Source organism: Drosophila nasuta, chromosome 3 (genome assembly GCF_023558535.2).
Source record: "Drosophila nasuta strain 15112-1781.00 chromosome 3, ASM2355853v1, whole genome shotgun sequence".
Classification (NCBI taxonomy): domain Eukaryota; kingdom Metazoa; phylum Arthropoda; class Insecta; order Diptera; family Drosophilidae; genus Drosophila; species Drosophila nasuta.
The window spans coordinates 28583321-28607909 of NC_083457.1; the positions used below are offsets into that span (position 1 = coordinate 28583321).

At 38.7% G+C, this 24589-nt stretch overlaps 3 protein-coding genes across 10 annotated transcripts in view; 2 read left to right on the top strand and 1 right to left on the bottom strand.

Annotated features, from left to right (window-relative positions):
- The first annotated feature begins 20 nt into the window (after positions 1-20).
- On the top strand, positions 21-2695 carry LOC132790980 (flotillin-1). Of its 2 annotated transcripts, XM_060799747.1 has the most exons (8): positions 21-291; positions 597-672; positions 744-1098; positions 1244-1255; positions 1365-1835; positions 1891-2034; positions 2096-2260; positions 2567-2695. In XM_060799747.1, the coding sequence occupies exons 1-8, from the start codon at positions 240-242 to the stop codon at positions 2582-2584; spliced, it is 1293 nt and encodes a 430-aa protein (XP_060655730.1). In that variant the 5' UTR covers positions 21-239; the 3' UTR covers positions 2585-2695. The 2 variants fall into 2 exon arrangements, with proteins under 2 accessions (XP_060655730.1, XP_060655731.1); XM_060799748.1 differs by lacking the exon at positions 1244-1255 and having other exon boundaries at positions 22-291.
- A 779-nt stretch (positions 2696-3474) lies between these two features.
- On the top strand, positions 3475-7687 carry LOC132793707 (transitional endoplasmic reticulum ATPase TER94). Of its 3 annotated transcripts, none has more exons than XM_060803756.1 (6): positions 3475-3648; positions 4489-4594; positions 4690-5136; positions 5239-6828; positions 6897-7051; positions 7123-7687. In XM_060803756.1, exons 1-6 carry the CDS (start codon positions 3632-3634, stop codon positions 7214-7216), a joined length of 2409 nt encoding a protein of 802 aa, XP_060659739.1. In that variant the 5' UTR covers positions 3475-3631; the 3' UTR covers positions 7217-7687. The 3 variants fall into 3 exon arrangements, with proteins under 3 accessions (XP_060659739.1, XP_060659740.1, XP_060659738.1); XM_060803757.1 differs by having other exon boundaries at positions 4492-4594; XM_060803755.1 differs by lacking the exon at positions 3475-3648 and adding an exon at positions 4167-4392 and having other exon boundaries at positions 4492-4594.
- The window catches only part of LOC132793708 (cAMP-dependent protein kinase type II regulatory subunit), a 41551-nt gene continuing 23321 nt past the window's right edge, over positions 6360-24589 (bottom strand). For 2 of the 5 annotated variants that reach the window (XM_060803758.1, XM_060803759.1), the window contains exons 3-10: positions 20209-20431; positions 14450-14631; positions 14104-14204; positions 13766-13861; positions 13042-13189; positions 12609-12684; positions 12362-12547; positions 6360-11108 (exon numbers count right to left, since the gene is read on the bottom strand). In XM_060803758.1, coding sequence (XP_060659741.1) covers positions 10978-11108; positions 12362-12547; positions 12609-12684; positions 13042-13189; positions 13766-13861; positions 14104-14204; positions 14450-14631; positions 20209-20419 — 1131 coding nt within the window. In that variant the 5' untranslated portion in view covers positions 20420-20431 and the 3' untranslated portion in view covers positions 6360-10977. Of the gene's footprint in view, positions 11109-11643; positions 11944-12361; positions 12548-12608; positions 12685-13041; positions 13190-13765; positions 13862-14103; positions 14205-14449; positions 14632-16039; positions 16089-20208; positions 20432-24589 lie in introns of those variants that run through there. The other 3 variants (XM_060803760.1, XM_060803762.1, XM_060803761.1) reach the window with 3 other exon arrangements.

The window sequence follows — 24589 nt, forward strand, 5'->3', positions numbered from 1 at the left end:
TGCTTTCTGTGTGTTTCACGGACCGGTCGCCTTTTCCGTAGTTTTTTTTATCGAAAGCTAAAAATTCAGATTAATATATATATTCGCGATATTTGTATTCCGAATCTCATTTATTCCTTACGGCGTTACGTTATTTTTAGTGCGGGTCTGATAAGAGCATCGCCTACAAATTATATACTAAGCGCAACTAAAAAATCGACAAACGAAATCGAATCTTTTTAGTTTTATAGTTTTTTGCAATGACTTGGGGTTTTGTGACGTGTGGCCCAAACGAGGCACTAGTAGTATCAGGTATATATATTGAACTATAAATAGATAAATTAAAAAATTTCAATTAAACATTTGTAAATATGGGTTCGTTGTTCGACGGCAGCACCCCCAAATGACGTCATTGCTTATCGATTTTTATGTACAAGCAAAATTCTAACTAGACGCCGAAGCCGTGCGTGCGCACCCAAATAACGCCGTTGCGGCAAAATAACGCACACACACATACGTATAAATGTACATACGCGCACACGGTTATGCACATGCATTTTTTGTTTGTAAACAAGAAAGCAAAATACATACATACGGTTTTTTTTTATTTTTGATAGGATGCTGTTACATGAAGCCACTGTTGGTTCCTGGCGGACGCGCCTTCGTTTGGCCAACGATTCAACAAGTACAGCGGTAATAATTAATCAATATGACCTTGACACAGTACGTGACATCATTTTTTCTCATCAATTGGGCTTTTGTAGAATTTCGCTGAATACGATGACGCTACAAGTGGAGAGTCCGTGTGTCTACACTAGCCAGGGTGTGCCAATCTCTGTGACGGGCATTGCCCAGGTCAAGGTGCAGGGTCAGAATGAGGACATGCTGCTGACAGCCTGTGAACAGTTTCTGGGCAAATCCGAGGCGGAAATTAATCATGTGGCACTCGTGACGCTCGAAGGACACCAGCGTGCCATCATGGGTTCGATGACTGTGGAGGAGATCTACAAAGATCGCAAGAAGTTCAGCAAGCAGGTGTTCGAAGTAGCTTCCAGTGATTTGGCCAACATGGGCATCACTGTTGTGTCGTACACCATTAAGGATTTGCGTGACGAGGAGGTAAGTTCGTTCTTTTCCTATACAACAATAATACTAATATAAAAATGCACTATATACAAATAATTTGATACCAAGCACAAAATTTATGTTTAAGTAACCCCAAAAAAATATATGTTGTATATTTTTGCATGTACATACGATTCAGGGCGACTCCAAGGTGCGTATGGATTGATCGTGGTTGTGGTAGTGGTGTTGGAGTCTTCCTAATCCCATTGCGACTTTCTTTATGCGCTTGATTATACGTTTATTGCACTATTCTTTTGCAGGGGTATCTGAAATCTTTGGGTATGGCGCGTACAGCTGAAGTAAAGCGCGATGCTCGCATTGGCGAGGCTGAGGCACGTGCCGAAGCTCATATTAAGGAGGCTATTGCCGAGGAGCAGCGCATGGCTGCGCGTTTCCTTAACGACACCGACATTGCCAAGGCACAGCGTGACTTCGAGCTGAAGCGAGCAGCCTACGACTTGGAGGTGCAGACCAAAAAAGCCGAAGCGGACATGGCCTATGAATTGCAGGCGGCAAAGACCAAGCAACGCATCAAGGAGGAGCAGATGCAGGTGAAGGTTATTGAGCGCACCCAAGAGATTGCCGTGCAGGAGCAGGAAATCATGCGTCGCGAAAAGGAACTGGATGCTACCATTCGTTGTCCGGCCGAGGCAGAAAAGTATCGTCTCGAGAAATTGGCCGAGGCCAACAAGTTGCGTGTGGTTATGGAGGCCGAGGCTGAGGCAGAATCAGTAAGTCAAGAATTAAACACCATACGAAATTTAATTTACCATAAATTTCTTGCAGATTAAAATTCGCGGTGAAGCTGAAGCATTCGCCATTGCAGCCAAGGCCAAGGCTGAAGCTGAGCAAATGGCACAGAAGGCCGATGCTTATCGTGAATATCGTGAGGCCGCCATGGTGGAGATGCTTTTGGACACACTTCCAAAGGTAACATAAACTTATTTGCCAAATCTATAGAATAGTGATAACAAATTTCATTCGCTTGCAGGTTGCCGCCGAAGTGGCTGCTCCTCTTTCTCAGGCTAGAAAGATCACGATGGTGTCCAGCGGCCAAGGCGATATTGGTGCTGCCAAGTTGACCGGCGAAGTGCTGTCGATTGTCAACAAAGTGCCGGAGCTGGTCAAGAACATTACTGGCGTGGACATTGCCAGGGTACGTTCCAATTCAGAGTTTATTTAAGCAAATAACTTCGTGAAAAACTACTGTAAGAAACAATACTACAAAGCAAAGCATAACAAATGGCAATCAAAAGACTTGGTAGAGAATGAAATGTAGAAAACAGTAACAGTAAAGTTCTCTTATAGTTCGAATGTTTCATCTACTCAAATGTGACAATTACTGTATATGTACATATTTCTATAATTTTACGCTTTCTAACTTTTGCGTTTTCTATATTCTATATGTGGTATACATATGATTTTGCTTTAATTTGATTTATCTCTTTATTCTTCGTTTCAGTCTGTGCATGCCGGCTAAAAGTTCGAATCCAAATTACTCCAAAAAATACAAACAACAATGAAAAGAATATATATTTAACAAATACGAAACAAAATCTTCATAATTGAATACTAAACTGCATTTACTCGTTGTTTTGGTTCAACAAATTTTTGTATGTAACGGTGTATTTAGCACAAAAAAAGGTCAAATAGCAAAAGCATATTTTGTATTCAATATAAGAAATATATGTATTTATATATGTCTTTATATAATCGTTCAACACGGTCGTAAAATAAAGATATTTTCTTGAACATAAAGCGAACGTTTGTTTAATTTTGGTTTTGAAATAATGCGGTAAACTTGGCACGAGGTGGCAACACCGATAAGTTGTCTGGCTTGACAATATGAGGCTTTTTTGTCCGTGGGTATTATTTGCAAAATGCAATGAATTAGTATAGTTTCCTGAGGAATATAATAAGAAAAATACGTTAAAGATCTCTTTTTTTGATTCAACATAAGGGGGAAAAAATTCAAAATACAGAATCTTAGGTAATTGGTATATTTTCAAGTTGCGTTGAAAATGGCGCGTTATTTTAAACATCTTGTATTTGTTCAATAAATTTAAACATTGTCTAAACCGTAATTTGCTTTCCTATCGAGTTTCTACTGCCACTGAACATATTTCCGATAAAAAGGAATATCCGTGTTGCTTAGTTGGAATTTAATTTATTTTAAGAACTCAAGATATCTAAAAAAGTTTAGATATGTAAGTGGAAAATAGAAAGTGTAACCATACATGAAATTGGTAAAATGGTATATTTTAGCATGCATGTATAAAACAGTATTTTTATTTTCAACTGTCTGTTGAATTCATGACAACCCTAATTATCAAACGACTCAGCACTTTTCGACCAACAAGCTGCCAACTCGTTTGCTTATATTTAGTTGGCAGGCCGTGCAGACATTTAGCTAAATCATTTGTGATTTTGAAAAGAAGTTGTGCTCGCTTTTAAAGGCATATAATTAATTGGAAAAAGCGGGAATTGTTATATTTAAGTTCACAAGTCTCATCATAAGTCGTTAAACATGGGTGATTCCAAGGGGTAAGTGTATTTTGTGTAAAAAACAGCGATAAAAGAAAGCCGACACGCACAGCGGAACTGCTGGCGATGAGACAGCTTCAATTTCGCGCAGTCATTGGCCCTAGAGAAAAAATAGTATGCAAAGGCCACATAAGAAAATTAAGTGAAAACTGTTTACAAATGTGCTTCTCATAGATTTTACTAAAACAATTTCAGACTTTCTTGCAATGTATTTGATAGTTAATTACAAATGGCATACTACGCGATTTGTGCATTTGCTATTGCAATTGCGAAACTAGGGCATGCAAACGAAAAACGCCATTTGTCCAATTGATGTTGTTGCAGTCCTCTCTTTGTAACAAAGGGATTTGAAGTTGTTGGGGTTGAGTTGAGGGATTTTGTGTTATATCTGGGCGACTTAGTTAGCATGGAGACATTTCACAATATTCAATTGATTTGATTAATGACAACATTACAAGGCGTGCTTTTTACATTCTTTCTGTTTGTTAATAAAAGGAATAAAGTCACAAACTAGCTAAAAAAAAAAAGAAACAAAATGTCGAACAGCAACGATGAAAATAATAGCTTGCATTCCTCGATTAACCAGAGCAATGCCGATAACGGTGAACAGCATAATGAAGTCTGTCCGATGGACATCGATATAACAGATATTGTGAGAAGTTATCGAAGCGAGCAAGACGAAAGACAGCTCAAAAAGCAAGAAATTCTGGGAAACCCCAAATTACAACCCTCAACCGATAAACGGTGAATAAACAATCCAATCCCTTGTTTTTTTTTTTTGGGTTCTTTAGTGTTGTTGTTTGTTTTCTAAGTGATTTTTAATATTGTGCTTTGTTTCAGCAGCGAAGACCTAGCTACGGCAATTCTGAAGCGTAAAGATCGTCCCAATCGTCTGATCGTTGAAGAGGCTCAGAATGACGACAATTCCGTCGTGTCGCTTTCGCAGGTAAGCTCCCATAAATTTATGAAGGCCACGTCATCAGCAATAGAGCGAATATTAACCTTATCGTATATAATGTTTTTCTTCGTGTTGTGTTTTAGGCGAAAATGGATGAGCTCCAGCTCTTCCGTGGCGACACCGTCATTTTGAAGGGCAAGCGCCGCAAGGAGACCGTTTGCATTGTGCTGACGGATGACACCTGTCCCGACGAGAAGATCCGCATGAATCGCGTTGTGCGCAACAATCTCTGTGTCCATTTGTCGGATGTTGTGTCCGTGCAATCGTGCCCGGATGTCAAGTACGGTAAGCGTGTTCGCATCTTACCTATTGATGACACCACCGAGGGCGTCACTGGCAATCTCTTTGAGATATACCTAAAACCATACTTTTTGGAGGCGTATCGTCCCATCCACATGGGCGACAACTTCATTGTTCGTGCCGCTATGCGTCCCATTGAGTTCAAAGTGGTGCTCACCGATCCTGAACCCTATTGTATTGTTGCACCTGAGACTGTAATCTTCTGTGATGGCGATCCCATCAAGCGTGAGGTAAGCGTTCGTTGTATTACCTCTTATATTGTAATTTATTATAGAAAATATTTAAGTATCCAATATCATATTGTCATATTATCTATTGTCCTTTTGCTGTAGGAGGAAGAGGAGTCTTTGAATGCCGTTGGTTATGATGATATTGGTGGTTGCCGCAAACAATTGGCCCAAATTAAGGAGATGGTTGAGCTGCCACTGCGTCATCCATCGCTGTTCAAGGCAATTGGTGTTAAGCCACCACGCGGAATTCTGATGTACGGTCCACCTGGTACTGGCAAAACTCTGATTGCACGGGCTGTGGCCAACGAGACGGGCGCCTTCTTCTTTTTGATCAACGGTCCGGAGATTATGTCTAAGCTGGCCGGTGAATCAGAATCGAATCTGCGCAAAGCATTCGAGGAGGCTGAGAAGAACTCGCCGGCTATTATTTTCATTGATGAAATCGATGCGATTGCGCCCAAGCGTGACAAGACTCACGGCGAAGTGGAGCGTCGTATTGTGTCGCAGCTGTTGACCCTGATGGACGGCATGAAGAAGAGCTCCCACTTGATTGTCATGGCGGCCACCAATCGTCCCAATTCTATTGATCCGGCACTGCGTCGCTTCGGTCGTTTCGATCGTGAAATCGATATCGGCATTCCCGATGCCACTGGCCGTTTGGAGGTACTTCGTATCCACACCAAGAACATGAAGCTCCACGATGATGTTGATCTTGAGCAAATTGCGGCCGAGACACACGGTCATGTTGGTGCCGATTTGGCCTCGCTTTGCTCGGAGGCTGCTCTTCAACAAATTCGTGAGAAAATGGATCTGATTGATTTGGAGGATGACAAGATTGATGCAGAAGTGCTTGCATCGTTGGCGGTGACTATGGAGAACTTCCGCTATGCGATGACCAAGTCCAGTCCATCGGCTCTGCGTGAAACGGTTGTGGAGGTGCCCAACACCACCTGGACAGATATTGGCGGTCTGGAGAACGTGAAGAAGGAGCTGCAGGAACTGGTTCAATATCCAGTCGAGCATCCCGACAAGTTCCTCAAGTTTGGCATGCAACCCAGCCGTGGCGTGCTCTTCTACGGTCCACCCGGTTGCGGTAAGACGTTGCTGGCCAAGGCCATCGCCAACGAGTGCCAGGCCAATTTCATTTCCGTCAAGGGTCCCGAGTTGCTAACTATGTGGTTCGGCGAGTCTGAGGCTAATGTGCGCGACATTTTTGACAAGGCACGCTCGGCTGCTCCATGTGTGCTCTTCTTCGATGAGTTGGATTCCATTGCCAAGGCTCGTGGCGGCAATGTGGGTGATGCTGGTGGCGCTGCCGATCGTGTCATCAATCAGATTTTGACCGAAATGGACGGCATGGGTGCCAAGAAGAATGTGTTTATCATTGGCGCAACCAACAGACCCGACATCATTGATCCGGCCATCTTGCGTCCTGGTCGTTTAGATCAGTTGATCTATATTCCATTGCCCGACGACAAGTCGCGTGAGGCTATTCTGAAAGCCAATCTCCGAAAATCGCCACTCGCTAAGGAGGTTGATCTAACATACATTGCCAAGGTTACGCAGGGCTTCTCTGGCGCCGATTTGACTGAGATCTGTCAACGTGCCTGCAAACTGGCTATTCGCCAGGCCATCGAGGCCGAGATTCGTCGCGAAAAGGATCGTGCCGAGAACCAGAACTCCGCCATGGACGTAAGTATTAAAGTTTGCACCATATATCAAATTGTCTTCGGTATTACTATGTTGTTTTTATATCACAGATGGATGAGGATGATCCAGTGCCGGAGATTACACGTGCACACTTCGAGGAGGCCATGAAGTTTGCTCGCCGTTCCGTTTCGGACAATGACATTCGCAAATACGAAATGTTTGCTCAGACTTTGCAGCAGTCACGTGGCTTTGGACAGAACTTCAGGTGAGTTTCGAGAAGCATTTTACCTTCTTATCAATTGATTGTTAACTGGGATTTCATTGAATTGCTTCCAGATTCCCCGGTAACTCCGGCAACACCTCAGGGTCTGGCACCAATATGCCAGCTAACTCGCCAGGCGACAATGGCGATGATGATCTTTACAGTTAGATTTCTAGTTTTACACAAGACAACAATTTTTTAAATGAATTTTTCCTCCTAAAAACAAACCAACAAAGCAAAACAACAATTTTAAATCACACAATTGCAGTCTGGAGGAAAAAATACGGCATCCATGGGTAACATCCACCTCCAGCTATAACATCCAACATCAGCAGCTTATATCAATAACGTAAATAAGTTTCAAAAAGTTTTGATACCAAATTAATGGATCAGAACGTAATTTGTAATTGGTACACCCAAAAAAATGTGGTAGAAAAGAAAAAGAACAAGAATTAGAATCACTTATCATTCGTGCATTATCGATTGAAACTGATCGATTGAAATCGGAGTTCTTTATACATTATATAACGATAATAAACAATACACATACACACATACATAAAGATAAATACATAAACATATAATAAACACCGTAAAATTATAAGTGTATTTGGAACTACGTTTTTAAGTGAATAAAAATTATAAAGTCGGTATAAAATGGCTTCGAAAAATGGGAGGGTTTCCATTTAGCAATTCTTAAAATAAAAAAGATGCTACGCTTAGATGTTTACCCCATTTCTCAGTTGGAAATAAGAAGACGTTTTCGTTATTTGTGTTTTAATCGCTTTTATTAAACTTGTATTCATTCGTCATGTTTGCCTCTGCACTGATTGCGACACATTACCCGGGGTTTTGATCCTATAACTTATATAGTTAGTTTTGCTATTTAAGATATCCATGCCAATGTCTGCTGCGCTTAAATGACAAATTCAAATAAATATATATTTTGGCATTGGTAAATGAAAAGCAAATAAATTGTAAGTTGATTTTTGTTTTAGTATTATCAGCAGCTTCTGCGGCGTTTTCAATTGAATATAATTTGTTTTCCTTAAATTTATTAACGCCTATTGCAAGTTTCCAATGAAATATTTTCTTTCGGCTTTTTTCTTTTTCTTTAGCAGTGTCTACACTTTAAATATTCTCATTAAATACATACATGTTTTTTGCTTTGTTTTTTTTGTTGTTTTCTTTTGTTTTGTTACACATACATAATTAAATATGCTTTATGCATAAATTACAACACAACAGTTAAAATACAAATAGTTTCAATTGTTATTTATAGCGCGTTTTTATTTCAAAATGTTTCATGTTTCGCTTATTTTTCAACGTTTTCATTGAGCTTTGCTTGTTGTTGGATTTAGGTTTAGTCAGTGTTTGGTTTTTTTGTGTGTTAAGTGTGCGATCGTGTATGTGTAGCTGTTGGTATGTGCGTGTGTGTATGCGTGTTGTGTTGTTTTGTTGGAAGAAAATGGCCAGCACTTTCAGCTTTCTTATATAATTAGTTTCGCTTCATAATTTCTATCGTATTTAATTTATGTTTTGCTTGATACTTTTTTTGTTAATGTACGCCTGGTTTTTGTTTTCAAGAATTTTGTTGCTTTTAAAGTCTTGAACATAGACTAGACACCAATTAGTTGTAGTTTTAGGATTAATCATATTTTGCTTGATTTCATATTTTACTAATTTCTCTTTTCTTTTATTTTGTTTCCTTTCGTTTTTGTTTTGTTTTGTTTCTGTAACAAGTTTGTTTGTTTTTTATTAAATTATGATATATGTAAATGTTTTCATTATTATTATTATTATTATTATAAGTAGTTTTGTGAACACCTGTCGACTGTTGGTATGCCAGTTAAATTGTTTTTATGCTTTTACATAGCTATATACTCGAAAGTATATGTTTTTGTTTTGTATTATTATTTCTTATTATTTGTTGTTGTAATATTATGTTCTTGATTAAGTGTCTAAGATTTGTTTTAGTTACGCATTTTACAAACAATAAAGTAACGTTTATAAAGTACTGGAGTTTGGGTTTACCATATTTAAGCTCATTTCAGTTATAAGTATATAAATACAGATACATTTACATGCTTCTCTCTCCCTTTCTCTATGTAATATGTATTTATGTGCTAGAGTATAGAGTACAATGGGTAGAGGAGTGCGGGGATGGGAGAGGGTAGGGATAGGTTCAGTTTAGGTAAAACGCATAAATAGTATCTATTTGTTGTATGTTAGTTCTTGAAATTGCAAACAAAACTCTACTAAGTACACATCTAGGCCTTTGATATTGCTTTTGCTTTTGCTTTTGCTCTCTAACTACTATAGAGAAGGACTCGCTATATTGAGTCCTATCATTTATAAACCATAATACCAAATACCATATAATAACTGAGCAGATCTGATTATATGTATGCTTGCGCTAGATATTTCATATTCATATTCAAAGATTTTCTAAGTTGATCCCATGCAACATATATATTGATTGTGCCTTTAGCCTTCTCTTTTGTAGAGCCAATTGAAATGGAAATTGAAACTTTTTTCGAAAAAATGATTTGAGTAAAATGTTATTAATAATAAAATTTCGCGTATATTGAGATCGATCATTTTGTGCTGGGTGAGCTTAAAAATTCTTGGAAGGTGGAAAATTGTATGTTTGTTAAATAGATCTGTTGAAAATGTTGAAAGAGCTAGTTTTTGGCTCGCTGGAAACCCAAAAACAAAAAGTATCTCTTAATATTTGACGGGTAAAGGGGCCATAACATTTCATTAGCGTGTCTCATATATATAATTTTTCATTAAACAATTTCAAAGTATTTATTTTGAATTAATGTATTAGCTGAAACATTTCATCAGCTTTTTTATGTTTCCTTCTTTTTTATGCTTTTTTTTTACTTTTGTTGTTTTTGTTTTGTTTTTTTTCGTAAACACTGCAAGCAGCAATTTTACATATAGACTAGTACAATGATTGGTTTTTTACTTTATTTTATAAATAAATTAGATTTGTTTTATGCATATGTGTAGTTTGTTACTTTATATAAGTATTTGTATTGGTTGTTTTGCATTTGTAGATATAAACTCTTTGTTTGATGTGTGTTCATTTGCGACTATTTGATATCTTTCTTTTATTATATTTATTTAAACAATAAACGTGGTTTCTTGTTCTTCTTGTTGTTGTTTCGATTATTAAACTTATTTCATTAAGCCAAACGAGTTTTATTTTTTATTTTTTGTATAGTTTTTGCTTCTATATTGTGCTAAATTATGCGTAAATCAATTGATAACAAATTAGTATTATAATATATTAATAATAATCATAATAAAAGTATGAAAAAACAAGACTATTAACTATGCACTTAACATTTCATTTGAGCGAATGACACACGAAAAAAATTACATTTCTTTAATTCCTTCTTTCTTGATTCGCCCAATTGGTTTTCTCTTGTGAGTTTTTCTCATTTTGTTTCAATTAAATACATTAAATTACAATTGCTAATACATACAATACAATATTTCTTTTCTTTTTTCTTTAGTTTTGTTTTTTCTTTGTTTTTTTGTTGTTGTTGTTTTTTTCTTTATGTGTAGCATCAACTTTTCATTATCATTATCGTTTTATCATATTATCGTTATCATTGTTTTTGAATTTCATTATCCAGCCTCAGCTTAAAACATATCAAGAATCAAGAATTCGTGTGTGCTTGTGTGTGTGTGTGTTTGTGTTTGGCTTGCGCTTGCATTGGTATTTGCTGTGCTTTTTGTTGATGTTGTTTTTATTTCTGTTTTCTGTTATATTTCTGTTGTTGTTGTTGTTTTTTGCTGCCTTCGTTTAAATGTGTAGAGTCCTAATAACCCATTAGCCTGGTAGTGGTTGTTGTTGTTGTTGTAGCTGCTGCTGCTGTTGTTGTTGTTGTTGTTGTGGTTGTTGTTCAGACTTTTTATCGTGTATCGGTGATATTATTTTTGCTGCCAAATATCTTCACCAGCTGCGATTCATAATCGTCAATGTTGCGCTTCATAATGTCCATGCAGGGTCCAAGCAGACGCTCAAATGCTCTCACATCGAGGACTGATAAACGAAAATAGTAGAATTCGTATTAGACATATTATAGTAAATACTTAAGATAACATATATAGTACACACATAACATGCCTTAGGAACTTACAACTTGCAAAACAATAATAATAATTGAAATTTGTGTTAGTATACATGACAGACAGTAAAATTAAGATTGCATGCCCCGGTTTGCCATTTCCATTGCAATTCCCAATTCACAGAGAGAGCCACCAGTCGATTGCCCATAAGATTTGCACTCCCATTTGATGTTGAACCCGTTTCCCAACCACAGGCGCCTCAACTCATAAATAATCTAGGGAGCTGCGCTTACCATTCACAATGGAAACATATTTTTTGCACTCTCTCTTTCTCTCTCTTTTGTTTATTTTATTTGCGTGTGGGGAGGAGGGAAGAGGATTTGCAGTTTTGTCTGTGTCGGCTGCAGACATTTATATCTGTGGGGGGTAGGCTTAACGTTGCGTATACGTGATATTTGTGTGTGTGTCTCTGTGTTTGTGAACTTTTGTGAATGAAAAACTGCAGAAAATCGAATTTTTGCTTGTAAACTGTACAATTTTTAATCATCTTTCGATGTACAATAAATTTATGGCGAAATGAAATTCAAGTTTTAAAGCAACAAATTGTAAAACAATAAACAATTAGTTTGTGATTGGCCTGGTGATGATGATGATGTTTCTTGCTAAGCCTATCGCTCTATATGCATCAGGTCACAGATTCGTATTGCGTCGAGCCATTTCCGTGAACATTTGCTCGTACATCAGTATGTTGCGCTTAAGGACATCGGTTAGGAAGCCCAGGATACGCTCAAAGGCTTCCGTGTCTAGGACTGGACGGAATTTGATTAAAGCTACGTTTGCAATAGGCGCATAACCCAGTCTACTCTACAATGCCTGCAGGCTATCGAAATAAGCTCGCAGATCCAATTCCAGGTAGCGATAGTCTCGTATGCCGCGCTGCAGGAGACGACTGCAACGTCCTAAAAGACGCTCAAAGCAAACAATATCGAGAACTACATAAAGCACACAACACAACACAAAGCAATACGGCACAAATCACAATACAACACAGAAAACACGCAACACAGTGCAAAATGTACGTCAAAGTGCATAAACAAATTAAAAGAAGAAAAAAAAGAAACAATAAACAAAAGCATTAAAAGCGCTGGCTAGCGAGGCATTTAAAAGGTTTTCGATGTTCGACTTCGGTTTAGATAGGGTTATAAAATTCGTAAGAAATCGACTTACATGCGAGCTTAACAACGCCGCCCGTAGCGTAAACGGATGCGGCACGTGGCCGATGTGTCACCAGCGCCAGTTCGCCAAAGTATTGGCCCTTGCCCAGCTTGGAAATCTCAATTTCCGAATCGTCCTGATCCATGCGCACCGACACGGTGCCCTCCTCAATAAAGTACATGCCATCGGCGGCATCGCCTATGAAGATAAACATTCCTTTAATACATGTTTGAAGATTGCAAATCATTGAGAAACTTACCCTGCTTAATGATACGATCACCATTCTCGTAGGTCTTGGAAACCAAAGCATCGGCCAGATTCATGCGTTCGTAGTTCTGCCAAGAGAAAGCGAAGTTAATAAATTGTAGAGTGGCTTCTTTTATTATTCGTTAATCTTTATGCATTATACAGCACGTATATTAAGTTAAACTTAAGAGACTACTCAGCAATTGAATTAAATAATACTTGAGTACTTTACAACACTTAAAATAAGGAATTATCAAAAGGAAGAAATTATGAAATCGATAAGAAAAAGCGCCACCTATGTGTGATCGTCGCTAAAAGGAGTGTTGTAAAATAGGGGAAACGTATTAAATTTGTAAAAAACTAATTATAACCAAAATAATTAGATGTTATATAATTCTTCTATAATATTATATATTTTATGACTTAGGTGATTTAGGTGAACTCACCTGCAGCGCCTTTAGCATCGGCACGCTGTTCAGCAGCTCCTCGTACATTTTTCGCTTCTTGAATGCCGACTTGAGCAAGATACGTCGGAATGTCTGACGATCCATGGCCCAGAGGAGGCCATTTGTTTCTGCTTGCACGGTGGCCGCTCTAAGAGTGAGTAATACAATGATAAACGATTATAATTTAATTGAGTTAGTTGCTTAAATTAAGTAATAAATTTAAAAAAATTGTTATAAAATGTTTAACAACTGTAATTTAATTTATACAGTAGTTTTAATTACTAAAACTGGTGAATCGACTTTTTTTTAAAAGGTAATACTTTATTAGAATATGTGAAAGGATATTGTTTAAAAGAGACGAAAAAAATACTACACGCAAATCTACTTGAATAGATAAGCTAAGCGATGAAAACAATATAAAAAACATAATAAATTTGTAGAAAAAATAATACAATCGCAATAAATTAACAAGTTTGCACTATTGTGCAATCTTCCAGCGATCTAGTTAAAAGTTGAAATTTTTCCAACTGAAATTCAAACTGAAGTTCATCTTGATTCGATACTATTTATAGCCATATCAAAATTGTGCGAGTGTTGAATTGAAATTAAGAAATTAGCACATTGCTTGGCCTAATCAAAAGGTGATCGAATGAGATAAAGAATAATGTAGACTATGTCTATGTGTACTTAGAGACATAAAGCCTCAATTTCTGCTAGTTCTCACCTGGGCATATTGTAAAGCAGCGCTAATTCACCAAATAATCCGGTATGATTGTAGGTGCTAATGTGTTTGTCATTAATGTAGACTTTGTAGACGCCACTGTGGAAGAGAGATGGTATGGTAAATTGAGCGTGAGTTTGCGTAAAAATGTGTATACGTATAGTATGCATTGCGTTGCGTTACGGTAAAATGCGGAATAAATGTAAATTAATTGCGCATACGCCGTGTGAAAATAATGTTGCCTACTTTGCCGTCTGTTTGGCAAGCGCGAAGAACGAAGGGAGGTCGCTTCACATGACGTATGCGCAATTTGCGGCACATTGTTCTACTTTGGCACTTACGATTCAATAACATAAAAGTTATCGCCATCATCGCCCTGGCGTATGATGAAATCGCCCGGCTGCACCTTGCGTTCAAACATCGCATCCAGCACTTGGTTCATCTACGTGGTGGGAATGGAAAAATGGCAAAAAGGCATTTATGAGCAAGGATAACACACACACAAGACACAACACACAAGAGAGATAGCAGCTAACACCCTCTGCCACAACAGACAACCGCAAAACACAACGTGATTCGGTTTTTGCGGTTGTCTCGAGTGTTTTCCTTTTTCTTCTTTTTTTGGTTGCCTCAGTTCCTGCCTTGACATATGCTGTGGCAATTTATGAGCTAAGCTCGAGAGCATACCTGTTCCTTTTCTAGCGAACGGAAGAGCAGCACATTCTTCACAGACTCGATGAGACGTGCCCGCTGTTCATCTGTCTTGGGGAATACGGCGGTGGCGCCCTCATCATCATCGTCCGCCTCCGGATCGTATGCTTCTGCGAAAACTGATTTGCGACGTGAGCTTTGTACTATTGGTGGTTCCGCTGCGAATGGGAATTAAACATCGTAACAACAAATTAGTTTTAACTGTCGAACATCTGTCTAAATAATACCTAAATTAACAGACAACTGTCACACTGTTAATTGACTGCCCACACACATAGTTAAGCTGGTCACATTTTCCAAAGGGATTCTCTGAATAGTTTTTTCGTTTTTTTTTCGCGAAGTTTATCATAAAAATCAAGCTGAAATGAATGGCATTTTATGTGCAACTTTGTAATTAACGTGGCTTAATTAAGCTTTTTAACTTGCCAAAGTCGAAAAGTGTTTTATTCAATGTGCCTAATTAATGAAAATGGACAATTCATTTGCTGTCTGTCTGTCTATTTGTTTGCATGACTCTCACTCTCTCTCTCTATTGAGGACAATGTCCTGCCTCGGCTCCAGTTCTCTTTAATGTTTGCGCACATTAGCTTAAGCACACACTCGCACAATGCTTAGTTAGGAGGAGTGGCTTGACTTTTTGGGTTTATAGAGCACATTAAATGCAAACATGGAGGACAAATAGCTGCGGTATTCGTGGATGGCTGATGATCAGATCTGCTGACGGATGCGGTTTTTAGCTCATATCATTAGCAGCATCTTAAAGCGATGCACTCAGCGACTCATGCTCATAACTCACAATGCATTGCGTCAGCAGACACAGTGTACATACATTTTTGTTTTGCACTATCCAGCTGCGTCAAGTTGCAGCGCTGTGTGTCTCGAGTAAATCGAATATAAACGAGAACGAGCGAAATGAAATGCACTCGCAATGTAAATGGAAATGAAGCGCAAACAGACGGACCGAAATACAGAGGAGAAATGCATGTGTCCAGCTGCCCACACATCTTCTATCTGCATACATACAGACAGATAGATAGATACATTCAAGAGATACATTCATACGAGATGCAAATGCAATCGCATCTGCAGTTTGCAGTTTGCAGTTTACAGTTTGCAAATAATTGTGCTAGCATCGCACTTTTGCTGCTGCCGACCACTTCTTAAGTTGCTGCTGACGATACCGACAATTTATCCGTAGATAAACATGTTTGCAATTCATCATGTCACTGGCAAACAATTGAACTAGTTAAACCACAAAAACCACTAAACCTATTGCTGCACTAATTATTCATTTCTCTCGACACAACAGCATCCAGCATACAACATCCATCATCATCGGGCTTGTTTAAGCACTGCAGTTTGTTATTCATTCATCTCTCACTCTCTCAGTATCTGTATCTGTATCTGTGTCTGCATCTGTATCTATTGCTGTTGCTGTATCTGTATCTATATGTTGGCTGCATCTGTGACATGGTCTGGCCAAAAAGTGTTTTACTTTTTTGCACTCGTATTTGGCATGCTGTTATTGGTTGTGTTTGCTGTTTCTGTGTTTTTTTTTTTTCTTACCGGCCAATAAATTGCTAGACACTTGCGTAGACATTGCACTAAACTTTTCGTTTGTGCTGCTTTATTATTAAATACTTTTAAGCTGCAGCAGCCTGCAATCGTGTTTTTTTTTTGTCGTTGTTGTTGTTGCTAACCTGTTATGCACAAACACGTTTCGCAAAACAAAAAAAAAACAAAAAATAGAAAAAACTTTAAGACTCAAGGTGAGCACACACAACATACAACACACAACATGATGTATTTTGTACGCACACGAGATTACGCCCGTCACACGCTGCGTATGCTTTATAAATATTTATGCACTCGCGCTGTTAACTTTGAGTCAGAGAATCGGGAATCAGAGTATCGGAGAGAGAGAAATCGCACTTTACACTTCACACACACTTCGCACACTTGGATTTATCATGAAAATGCAACAAACTGTTTGCATTGCCATTCGTTAAAGTCGTGTCAAGTGTGGCACTTGCCACTTTGATGATGCAATTACACACACAATCGAACACACACACACTAGTATATATTATATAGCACACACACACACACACAATCAGCAAGCAGGCATGCTAGATTGGACGAGATATCCTTCGACTAAAGCTGTTACAAAGCAACACTATTTATTTTAGCTCGCAATGCGACAGGATGCAAGGACAAGGATACGTCCTCACGTCTGTGTGTGTGTGTGTGTGTATGTGTGTGGTTGTTGTTTTGTGGTGTCACGTTTAGCCACCGTCTTGTGGTTGAACTGTGTTAATGCATTCAGTTCATTCGATTTAAGCGCACTTCAAAGGCCGCACTTTAAAAACCTTGTCTAGTTAATGCCTGTTAATAAATTAAACGATTTGAGCAAACACTAATTGCTTTTAAACCTCTTTGATTCAAAAGAACTTTTACGCATTATTATTGCCTTTCAATATGTTAAATGGATGGGAAAGTATTTAGAAAACTATTTAATGTTTTGCTGCATTTAATCGAACTGAGAACAATTGAGTGCTCAACTGAAGTTGCAAATTGCTTTCATTTGTTTTTGACTGCTAGTCAATTATTAAACTACACGCATTTGGGCTTAGCTAAAACAATAGAGGAAAACATAGATTGGCACTCAAATATTCGTAATTGATTAATTAATGCTCTGCATAGCTTTTGGCTGTGAGTGTATAAACTCTAGAGATTGACATCAACGTATTAATAATTGAGTGCATCAAACAGCTTAAAGTCTCTCTCAGCACTCGTTGTTTGTTTTAAGTGCCGAACTTGTGTGTGATTAAATGGCACAAGTTGAGGGAACTTTAAACACTTTTATATATAATTATTTTCTTTATAGTTGTGTATTTAAATTCGTTTGGCTTCAACATGAGCGAGAGCAAACACACACACACACACACACACACATGACATTCGCGTCAGAAATTTAATTAAAAATGGCAAATAAAAGTTGACTGCATTAATTTCATTAGCAGCAGGAGCAGGAGACCGAGAATGACGCTGACGCTGACGATGATGACGATGATGATGATGATGATGTAGATGATGGAGATGATGTTGACAACGCGACACGCAGAGTTAGCTAACTGACTGAATGACACGACTGACAATGCGAATAACAACTAACTGACTGTTTGACTGTTTGACTGTCTGTCTAACTGGGCTTTTTCCTGTTAACGGAGTGACGTCTGAGCTGCGACTAAAGCCGCTGATGGAGCCGCAGCAGCCTTTGAGCAGGAAAATGGTCGACACAAAGCGACAAACCGAAGCGGAAATAGTGCCTGGTACACTCGGTAAGTAGGCAACACAAGAGCTGTTAACTACACGAGTGTGTGTGTGTGAGTGTGAGTGTGTGTCTCTTCTTCACACAATACATAGACAGCGGCTGCTGTTGTCTGTCTGTCTGTCTGTCTGTCGCCTGCTTTGTATGCTGGGTATAAATATAGAGTGAAACTCTGAGAGCAGCTCTTTGTCTCGATTAACATGAACATTCTTTTTTTCTCTTTTTGGTTTTTATATTTATCATTAAGCGCAACAGGAGGCGCACACACACATACACACACATAACTCTATCACACACACACACACACACATTCACATACACGGCTAGCAATTTCCGTGAGTTTTGTGCTGCAAACGCCGCTGGCATGTCAATAATGTTGAAATGTAACTGCCAAGCATAGCCCATGTCAGGCATAATCCGCAGTCCATACCCCTCTCTCACCCTCTCTCTCTCTCTCTGTTTTTCTCCTGTGTGCCTGCTGAAGCGTAAGCCAGGCAGGAAAACTGCGAAACTGCTGCTACTGCTGCTGCCTCTGTTCATTGGCATGCTTCAATGGGCGCCCATTGCTTTAACTCCTCTCTCTCTCTCACTCGCTCGCTCGCTATCTCTCCTCCTTTTCTGCTCCTTTTTTTGTGGCCAACGTGAGCGTTAATAAAATGTACAACATGCCCATCATTCACACACAGCAGCAGCAGCAGCAACACACCAGCGTATACACATACGGCGGCACACCTTATTAAGCCACATTTTGGCACCCGCAAAAATTGTTGTGCGTACCGCACGGCGTATGCTTAATATGCCGCATTTTGCCGAGTTGCTTGGCTTATTTTTTTCGTTTTATATTTTTGCTGCTGTTGCTTGGTATTCGTGTTGAGCGCTTTAAGCCATTTTAAATAAAAACGAAACAAGCTGACCATAAATAGACATCAAAGCCGACAATCGATGCAAACGGAGGGCGTGGCCACACACACATACACACACACACACACATAGAGTTGTGCTATTTGCGTGCTTCTTTCGCTCAGCTGAACTCGCTGCGGAACCTTTGAAGGCTTCGCTGAGCAAAGCTAAAGATAATTTCTAGTACCGAGCAATATTAGAACAAAAAAAAAGGTCAATGCGACTGCTGCCTGGCTGGCTAATAGTCAGACGAGACGAGACGAGACGCTTCAAACTTTAATTAAATACCCATGGCAAAGGGGACAGAGAGAGAGAGAGAGAGCGAAAAGGACGTTCTCTTCCTGTTTGCCTGTTTATCCTGCTCTTGAGCTGTGTGCGCAATTAATAGATTTTTAATGACAAACGCAGCGTCGCAGGATACAGGAAGCAAAAGGATATCGCACAGCAGTTGCGGCAAGCAACGTTTTCTCACTTGACACGCCGCATTGACGTCCCTTGAGCGTGCTGCGTGTTTGATTAACCGGAAGATAAACACGCAAGGCAGCAGTCAGCAGCCTCTCACAGAGAGAGAGAGAGAGAGAGAGAGAGAGAGCGGCAGCACTTGGCAACCTGCTCGTCCAGGTCCTGGAGACTCCTGACAGCTTTATCAACATTATTATTTAATTTGCTGGCTGTGGTGGCCACTGGTCGAAGATGTATGACCCTCAAAGATATGCAGGGATAGCTCAAGATGCGTGACCAGCTGCCGCTAATTGTCTGCACACGTGCGCCGCATTATGCGAAATAATGAGATACAGTATCAGATACACACACACACAGTTTGAAGTTTTTTGGTAGAGGCGCAAACTTTGTGCAGCAGCCCGAAAAACTTTTCAATTCGCAACAACAAGAGCAACAAAAAAGAAGAAAAATAAAAAACAAATTGTTGCGAGTTTACCTTCTACGCTTTCATTTTGTTGCTTCTCACTTTTATAATTAGAATTTAGTGCAGAGTTTTAGGCCAAATCTTGCTTGGGCCGAGACCTTCAGCGGTTATTTATGCGTATTGCGCATACGCCCCATTTGACGTCAAATTGCATGACGGCAATAGCAAAAAGTTAAAAGCTAAAAATATAAAAAAAAGCAATCGAAAAAAATGGAGAAACTGCAGCACGCAGTTAAAGTAGTTAAAGCAATGCCTGAAATGTGCCTCGGCCCATTGACGACACAGACGTGACAACGAGTGAAAGGAATTGCTGTTGCTTTTGCTGTTGTTGTTGCTGTTGGGACACGCAATGTTCGTATTGTTCATTTTCAGACAGTTTCCCCCTCCAACCCAATTTGGCTATACACAACTATTGATTTTCTGTTAAGCAAAAGATGAATTACTTATACACAAAAACAACTCAAAAGTTCCATTTGAAGAAGTAAATCAAGTAGGCACATCTTCAATTGATCGATATAGTATTATTTACATACTGTACTCCTTAGTATATACTATATATTGTTATGTATTTGAACTTACCGTCGCCTTCCTGTGAATTGATGCTCTGATTATCATCGTTTAAGTCGCTTGTTGTTGTGTTGGGGCGATGTGCCTGCAGTTTGTTAAAGTATTCGGCTGCAAAGTCAATCAGATCCACCGGCTGTTCGACCAGATATGCAATGGAGAACTGCAGTAGCACCTCCTTCAGTTCGTCTGGCACCTGAATGCGTCGACTTGAATCGCTAGACATATTTGTGCTGTGCTGCGGCAAGAAACGGAAACGAAAACGAAAATCGTAATCAAATTATTATTATGCGAGCCACAAGAAATAATGATAAATGACAATTTGATTAATTCATTATTAGGACTGACTGTCAGCAGCTATTTATAGCGTTTATCAGTCGACATGCGAGTAGGAGTATAAAATTCAAGTACTATATATAGTACTTTATGTGCAGATATCTTCAAATATAGCAACGATGGGCTGGCATTCATTTCAAATTCACAATTTCAAGTCGAAAGCTACACTCGAGTGTGCTCGACTGAGACATACCCGTAAGCCTATTAAATTTTCAAAATTAATACTCCGGCAAAATACTAAAAAAAACCTTAAACTGTATTTGGTAGATAGGTAGTTTCAGAATATACCATAAAGAATAAATTATATCAGATTTTCAACCCTGACCAGATACTAAAATATTCCTAAAACTATGTTTGGTATGTAGATATATTTCTACATTAAAAATATACCATATAGAACAAAATGTACCAGAATTTCAACTAACGACTAATACTAAAATATTTCTAAAACTGTGTTTAGTATATATTTATACTTCTACATTCAAAATATACCATTTAGAACAAAATATACCAGATTATCAACCCCTGAAATCTACCTAAAGCTGTATTTGGTATATAGATATGCTAATACATTAAAATGATACCATATAGAACAAAATATACCAGATCTTCAATCAAAGCAATTAGAACTAGTATCGTCAAAAAACTGTTTATAATATCTGAGATCTGAGTGAATATACGGACAGACGCTTATACTTTAGGGAATAAGAAATTCCTCCTTCTACCTATTGCATAAATTTCCATTTGTCACAAAGGTATAATACACAATTTCGATTCATTGGAAATGTAAATGCGAAAATAATGTGAAGAGAGAAAGAGGCGATTGGGTAGCAGATGGTCACCAAAGTGTACTGTGTCAAGTGTAGGGCATTCCCATGAACGTAGCCAGGTCAGCGATTACCAAATCAATTTACGACTAATTGCAACAGAGACACACGAAACACGAAATCAAGTATCCCAAACCAACACGACTGAATTTGAACAGTGAACAGACTGAGAGACTGACATGCAGTGCATGAGATAATCATAATTCATACTTGTGCACTGGATGAGCTGCTGACCGTAGGGTCATACATATATCTCTCGCACTCTACTTGTGTGCCCCCCACTTGCCCGCAGCCTGTAATTTGTCAACGCGTGTGTCTGACCTCGAGCCACAGTTGAGTGTCTCCCATTGGTCATTTTTTTAGGCTGCCCCCGGGGGAGCTATTCCCAACACCAACCAGCAAAACAAATAGCAACAACACCTCATCAGCAACAGCAGCAGCAACAACAATATATACAAGTGTAAACACAGCAATTGGATACGACAATAACAAACAAACAGCAACCTTACCATAAACTGTAACTAGCTCATTTGGTTTGTTGTTGAGCGGGAGAATCATTCGCGTCATCGTTTGGCGCGTGATTCAACGTTGCACAATTTGGAAATTTTCATTTTCGTTTTTATTACGTCGAGGTATATTATTTATTTATTTTAAAATTGTATTTCAGTTGCCTTTTTTTTCTGAGTGTGTGTCGCTCAGATTTGTCGCCGGTTTGTTGCGTTCGTAGAAAAACGTTGAACGTGAGCTTCATGTTAATTTGCTGTTTGCAGCGAGGGGCGCCAAAACTACATTCATGCATATTGTATGCACAAATACAAACAAACACACTATACAGATACATACATACATACAACAAGTACGTATTTATTTATGTAGTAAGTACGTAGTATGCATAATGTGCACTTCTTAACGTATACTCACAGCTTTTAGGCACTTGAGCACTCAATTTCTCTTGAATTCGCCGTGTTTTTACGTTTTTTCGGTGGCATTGGCAAATGTGCTGATTGACGGCCTTAACTACGAGTTCACATAAAGTTCACAGAATTACCACTAGCTTTAGCTATCAATCAGCATTTATCGCTCCCTTAATAACAGTGTTTAAGACTAGAGTATGGAAGCTTGTTATCGTGCTTTCCAATTCGCTCAATCAATCAATCAATATTCATTTTTAAACTAATAACAATGCTGAAGTTAGAGTTAAAGCAAAAAGTGCGGAAGATTTGCTATTCAATTTTCTAGAATTCGAATTGCACTCAATTCATATTGAGCATTGTCATATTAGATATTATCTAGTATTTCTTATTTTATCTTTGTCTTATAGTTTACGTTTTCTGTAATGTCATTACATTAATATACTGAATTTATTTTCAGACACAATAAGTTATTTCTAAATATACCAAAAACAATATTTGGTATATCGATATACTACTACATGTAAAATATACCATCAACTTTGGTTGATAATCTGGTATATATTGCACTCTATTATATATTTTGCATGCGTTTGTAGCTTTTGGTATATTTTAGTATTTTTTGTTATATTAATTTGAAATACTTTTACTTTGACGCATTTGATTACAAACGATGTTGCACTCAATTTGAATACTAAAATATTAAACACTATATTTGTAGTTGCAATTTTTGTTTGATTTATTTTTAAAGTCTTTCCAAAAGTGGTAATTATAATATTTTATACTGTCGATAATAACTACAAATGAATGTTGTGTGCCTTATTGTAGCCTTCAACAATGCTACACGACTATTTATAAAACCCATTTTCAATGTGTTCACAGTATCGTAAAGTCAACATTTATTTGCCATGCACATTTAATACGCTATGCGCTGTGCACTAAATTTCAATTTCATTTGTAAATTGCCGTCGCAATTTTAGAGCTGCAACACACACACACACACAAACACATGCATGCATGACTCTATTCACATCCTGGCTTGGCTCAGCTGCAATCCTTTGGCTTCCTGCACTCTTTGCGCATAGTTCAAGAGGAGAGAGAGAGGGAGAGAGAGAGAGAGAGAGCAGCAAACAACTTGGAGCACAACAACTTCATTTAAAATCCAGCACATAAATATTTATAAGTTTATGCCAAATATGCGTAATTATGTAAATTGTGCATTGAGATACAGTTATTGTTGTTATACTCGAGTTTCCCGCTGGCAACCCCTCTGCACCTTCCTCTCCTCTTCTGGTTTGTGCCCAGAAGTCTGGTGTGCTTCCTGCCGTTGGCTGCTGCCGCGCTTTGTTGCAAAGTTACCCGCAACATTTTAAGTATTTGTCGTAATTTTGGAAATTAATTTTTGCCTTTGCTTGCGGGCGCGCAGAACAGAACAGAGCACAAGGCAAAAGGAGCAGTTGTAACAGCATTATTGTTGTGGATCAACACACACACACACACATACACAGTTTTGTTTTGAGCCAAGTTTTTCAATTAAGTTCATTAATATTCAACTTGTCCTGCGGCCAGAGTGGGAAAGAACGAGAGCGAGAGAGAGAATGCGGTGCGAATAAATAAATATTAAAATCAAAATTACAAACTAATAAAGGCTGCCACCAAATCAGCCTGTGGCTTGTCTCTCTAGTGGGCGTGTGTTTATGTTGCCCAACTGCCAACAGCCAACAACCAACAACCAACTGCTAACTGCCAATTGCCAGTTGCCAGTTTGCCAGGTTGGTAGTTGCCAATTGCCACTTGACAGCTAAATGGGTTTGGCCCCATGTCCTGCTCTCTAAGTGAGCGACTAAGTGCTGCAGTAAACCACAACCATCAGCAGAACCACGCCCACTGCCTTGCCAACGCCTCCCCTCCCCCCCCATACAACTCATGCATAATAAATGCGAAAATTGCTTTGTTTTCCACTCCTTCTTCTTCAATTGGCAAAACTTTCAACTAAGATTAACGTTTAATTTGCTAATTTGGAAAAATATTTTGTTATCAACCATTTTTGCAGACTTTTTGTATTTCTCACCTCACGATCTTAACTCGATAGGCGCAGCACAGAAAAAAACAAATACAATTGACAGAGCGACAACTATTTGCGACGACTTTTTATTATTTGTGTTGCTGTTGTTGTTGTTGTCGACGAGGCGTCCAATTAGTGGGTCAAGGTGGTTTACTCGTAATACGCACTGCACTGTACTGCATAAATAAATTACACACTTTGAAAGCAACAACTTAAAATAGCGACAGATACGACAGCAGGCTGCAATTGCGTGAGCT

Excerpts from the sequence above, each read along its gene's own strand:
- LOC132793707 (XM_060803755.1), top strand. The coding sequence starts at position 4,184 with ATGTCGAACAGCAACGATGAAAATAATAGCTTGCATTCCTCGATTAAC. Across the intron at positions 4,393-4,491 it reads CAACCCTCAACCGATAAACG|CGAAGACCTAGCTACGGCAA; the intron begins GTGAATAAACAA and ends TTGTTTCAGCAG. Across the intron at positions 7,052-7,122 it reads GGCTTTGGACAGAACTTCAG|ATTCCCCGGTAACTCCGGCA; the intron begins GTGAGTTTCGAG and ends AATTGCTTCCAG.
- LOC132790980 (XM_060799747.1), top strand. The coding sequence starts at position 240 with ATGACTTGGGGTTTTGTGACGTGTGGCCCAAACGAGGCACTAGTAGTA. Across the intron at positions 673-743 it reads ACGATTCAACAAGTACAGCG|AATTTCGCTGAATACGATGA; the intron begins GTAATAATTAAT and ends GGGCTTTTGTAG. Across the intron at positions 2,035-2,095 it reads TTTTGGACACACTTCCAAAG|GTTGCCGCCGAAGTGGCTGC; the intron begins GTAACATAAACT and ends ATTCGCTTGCAG.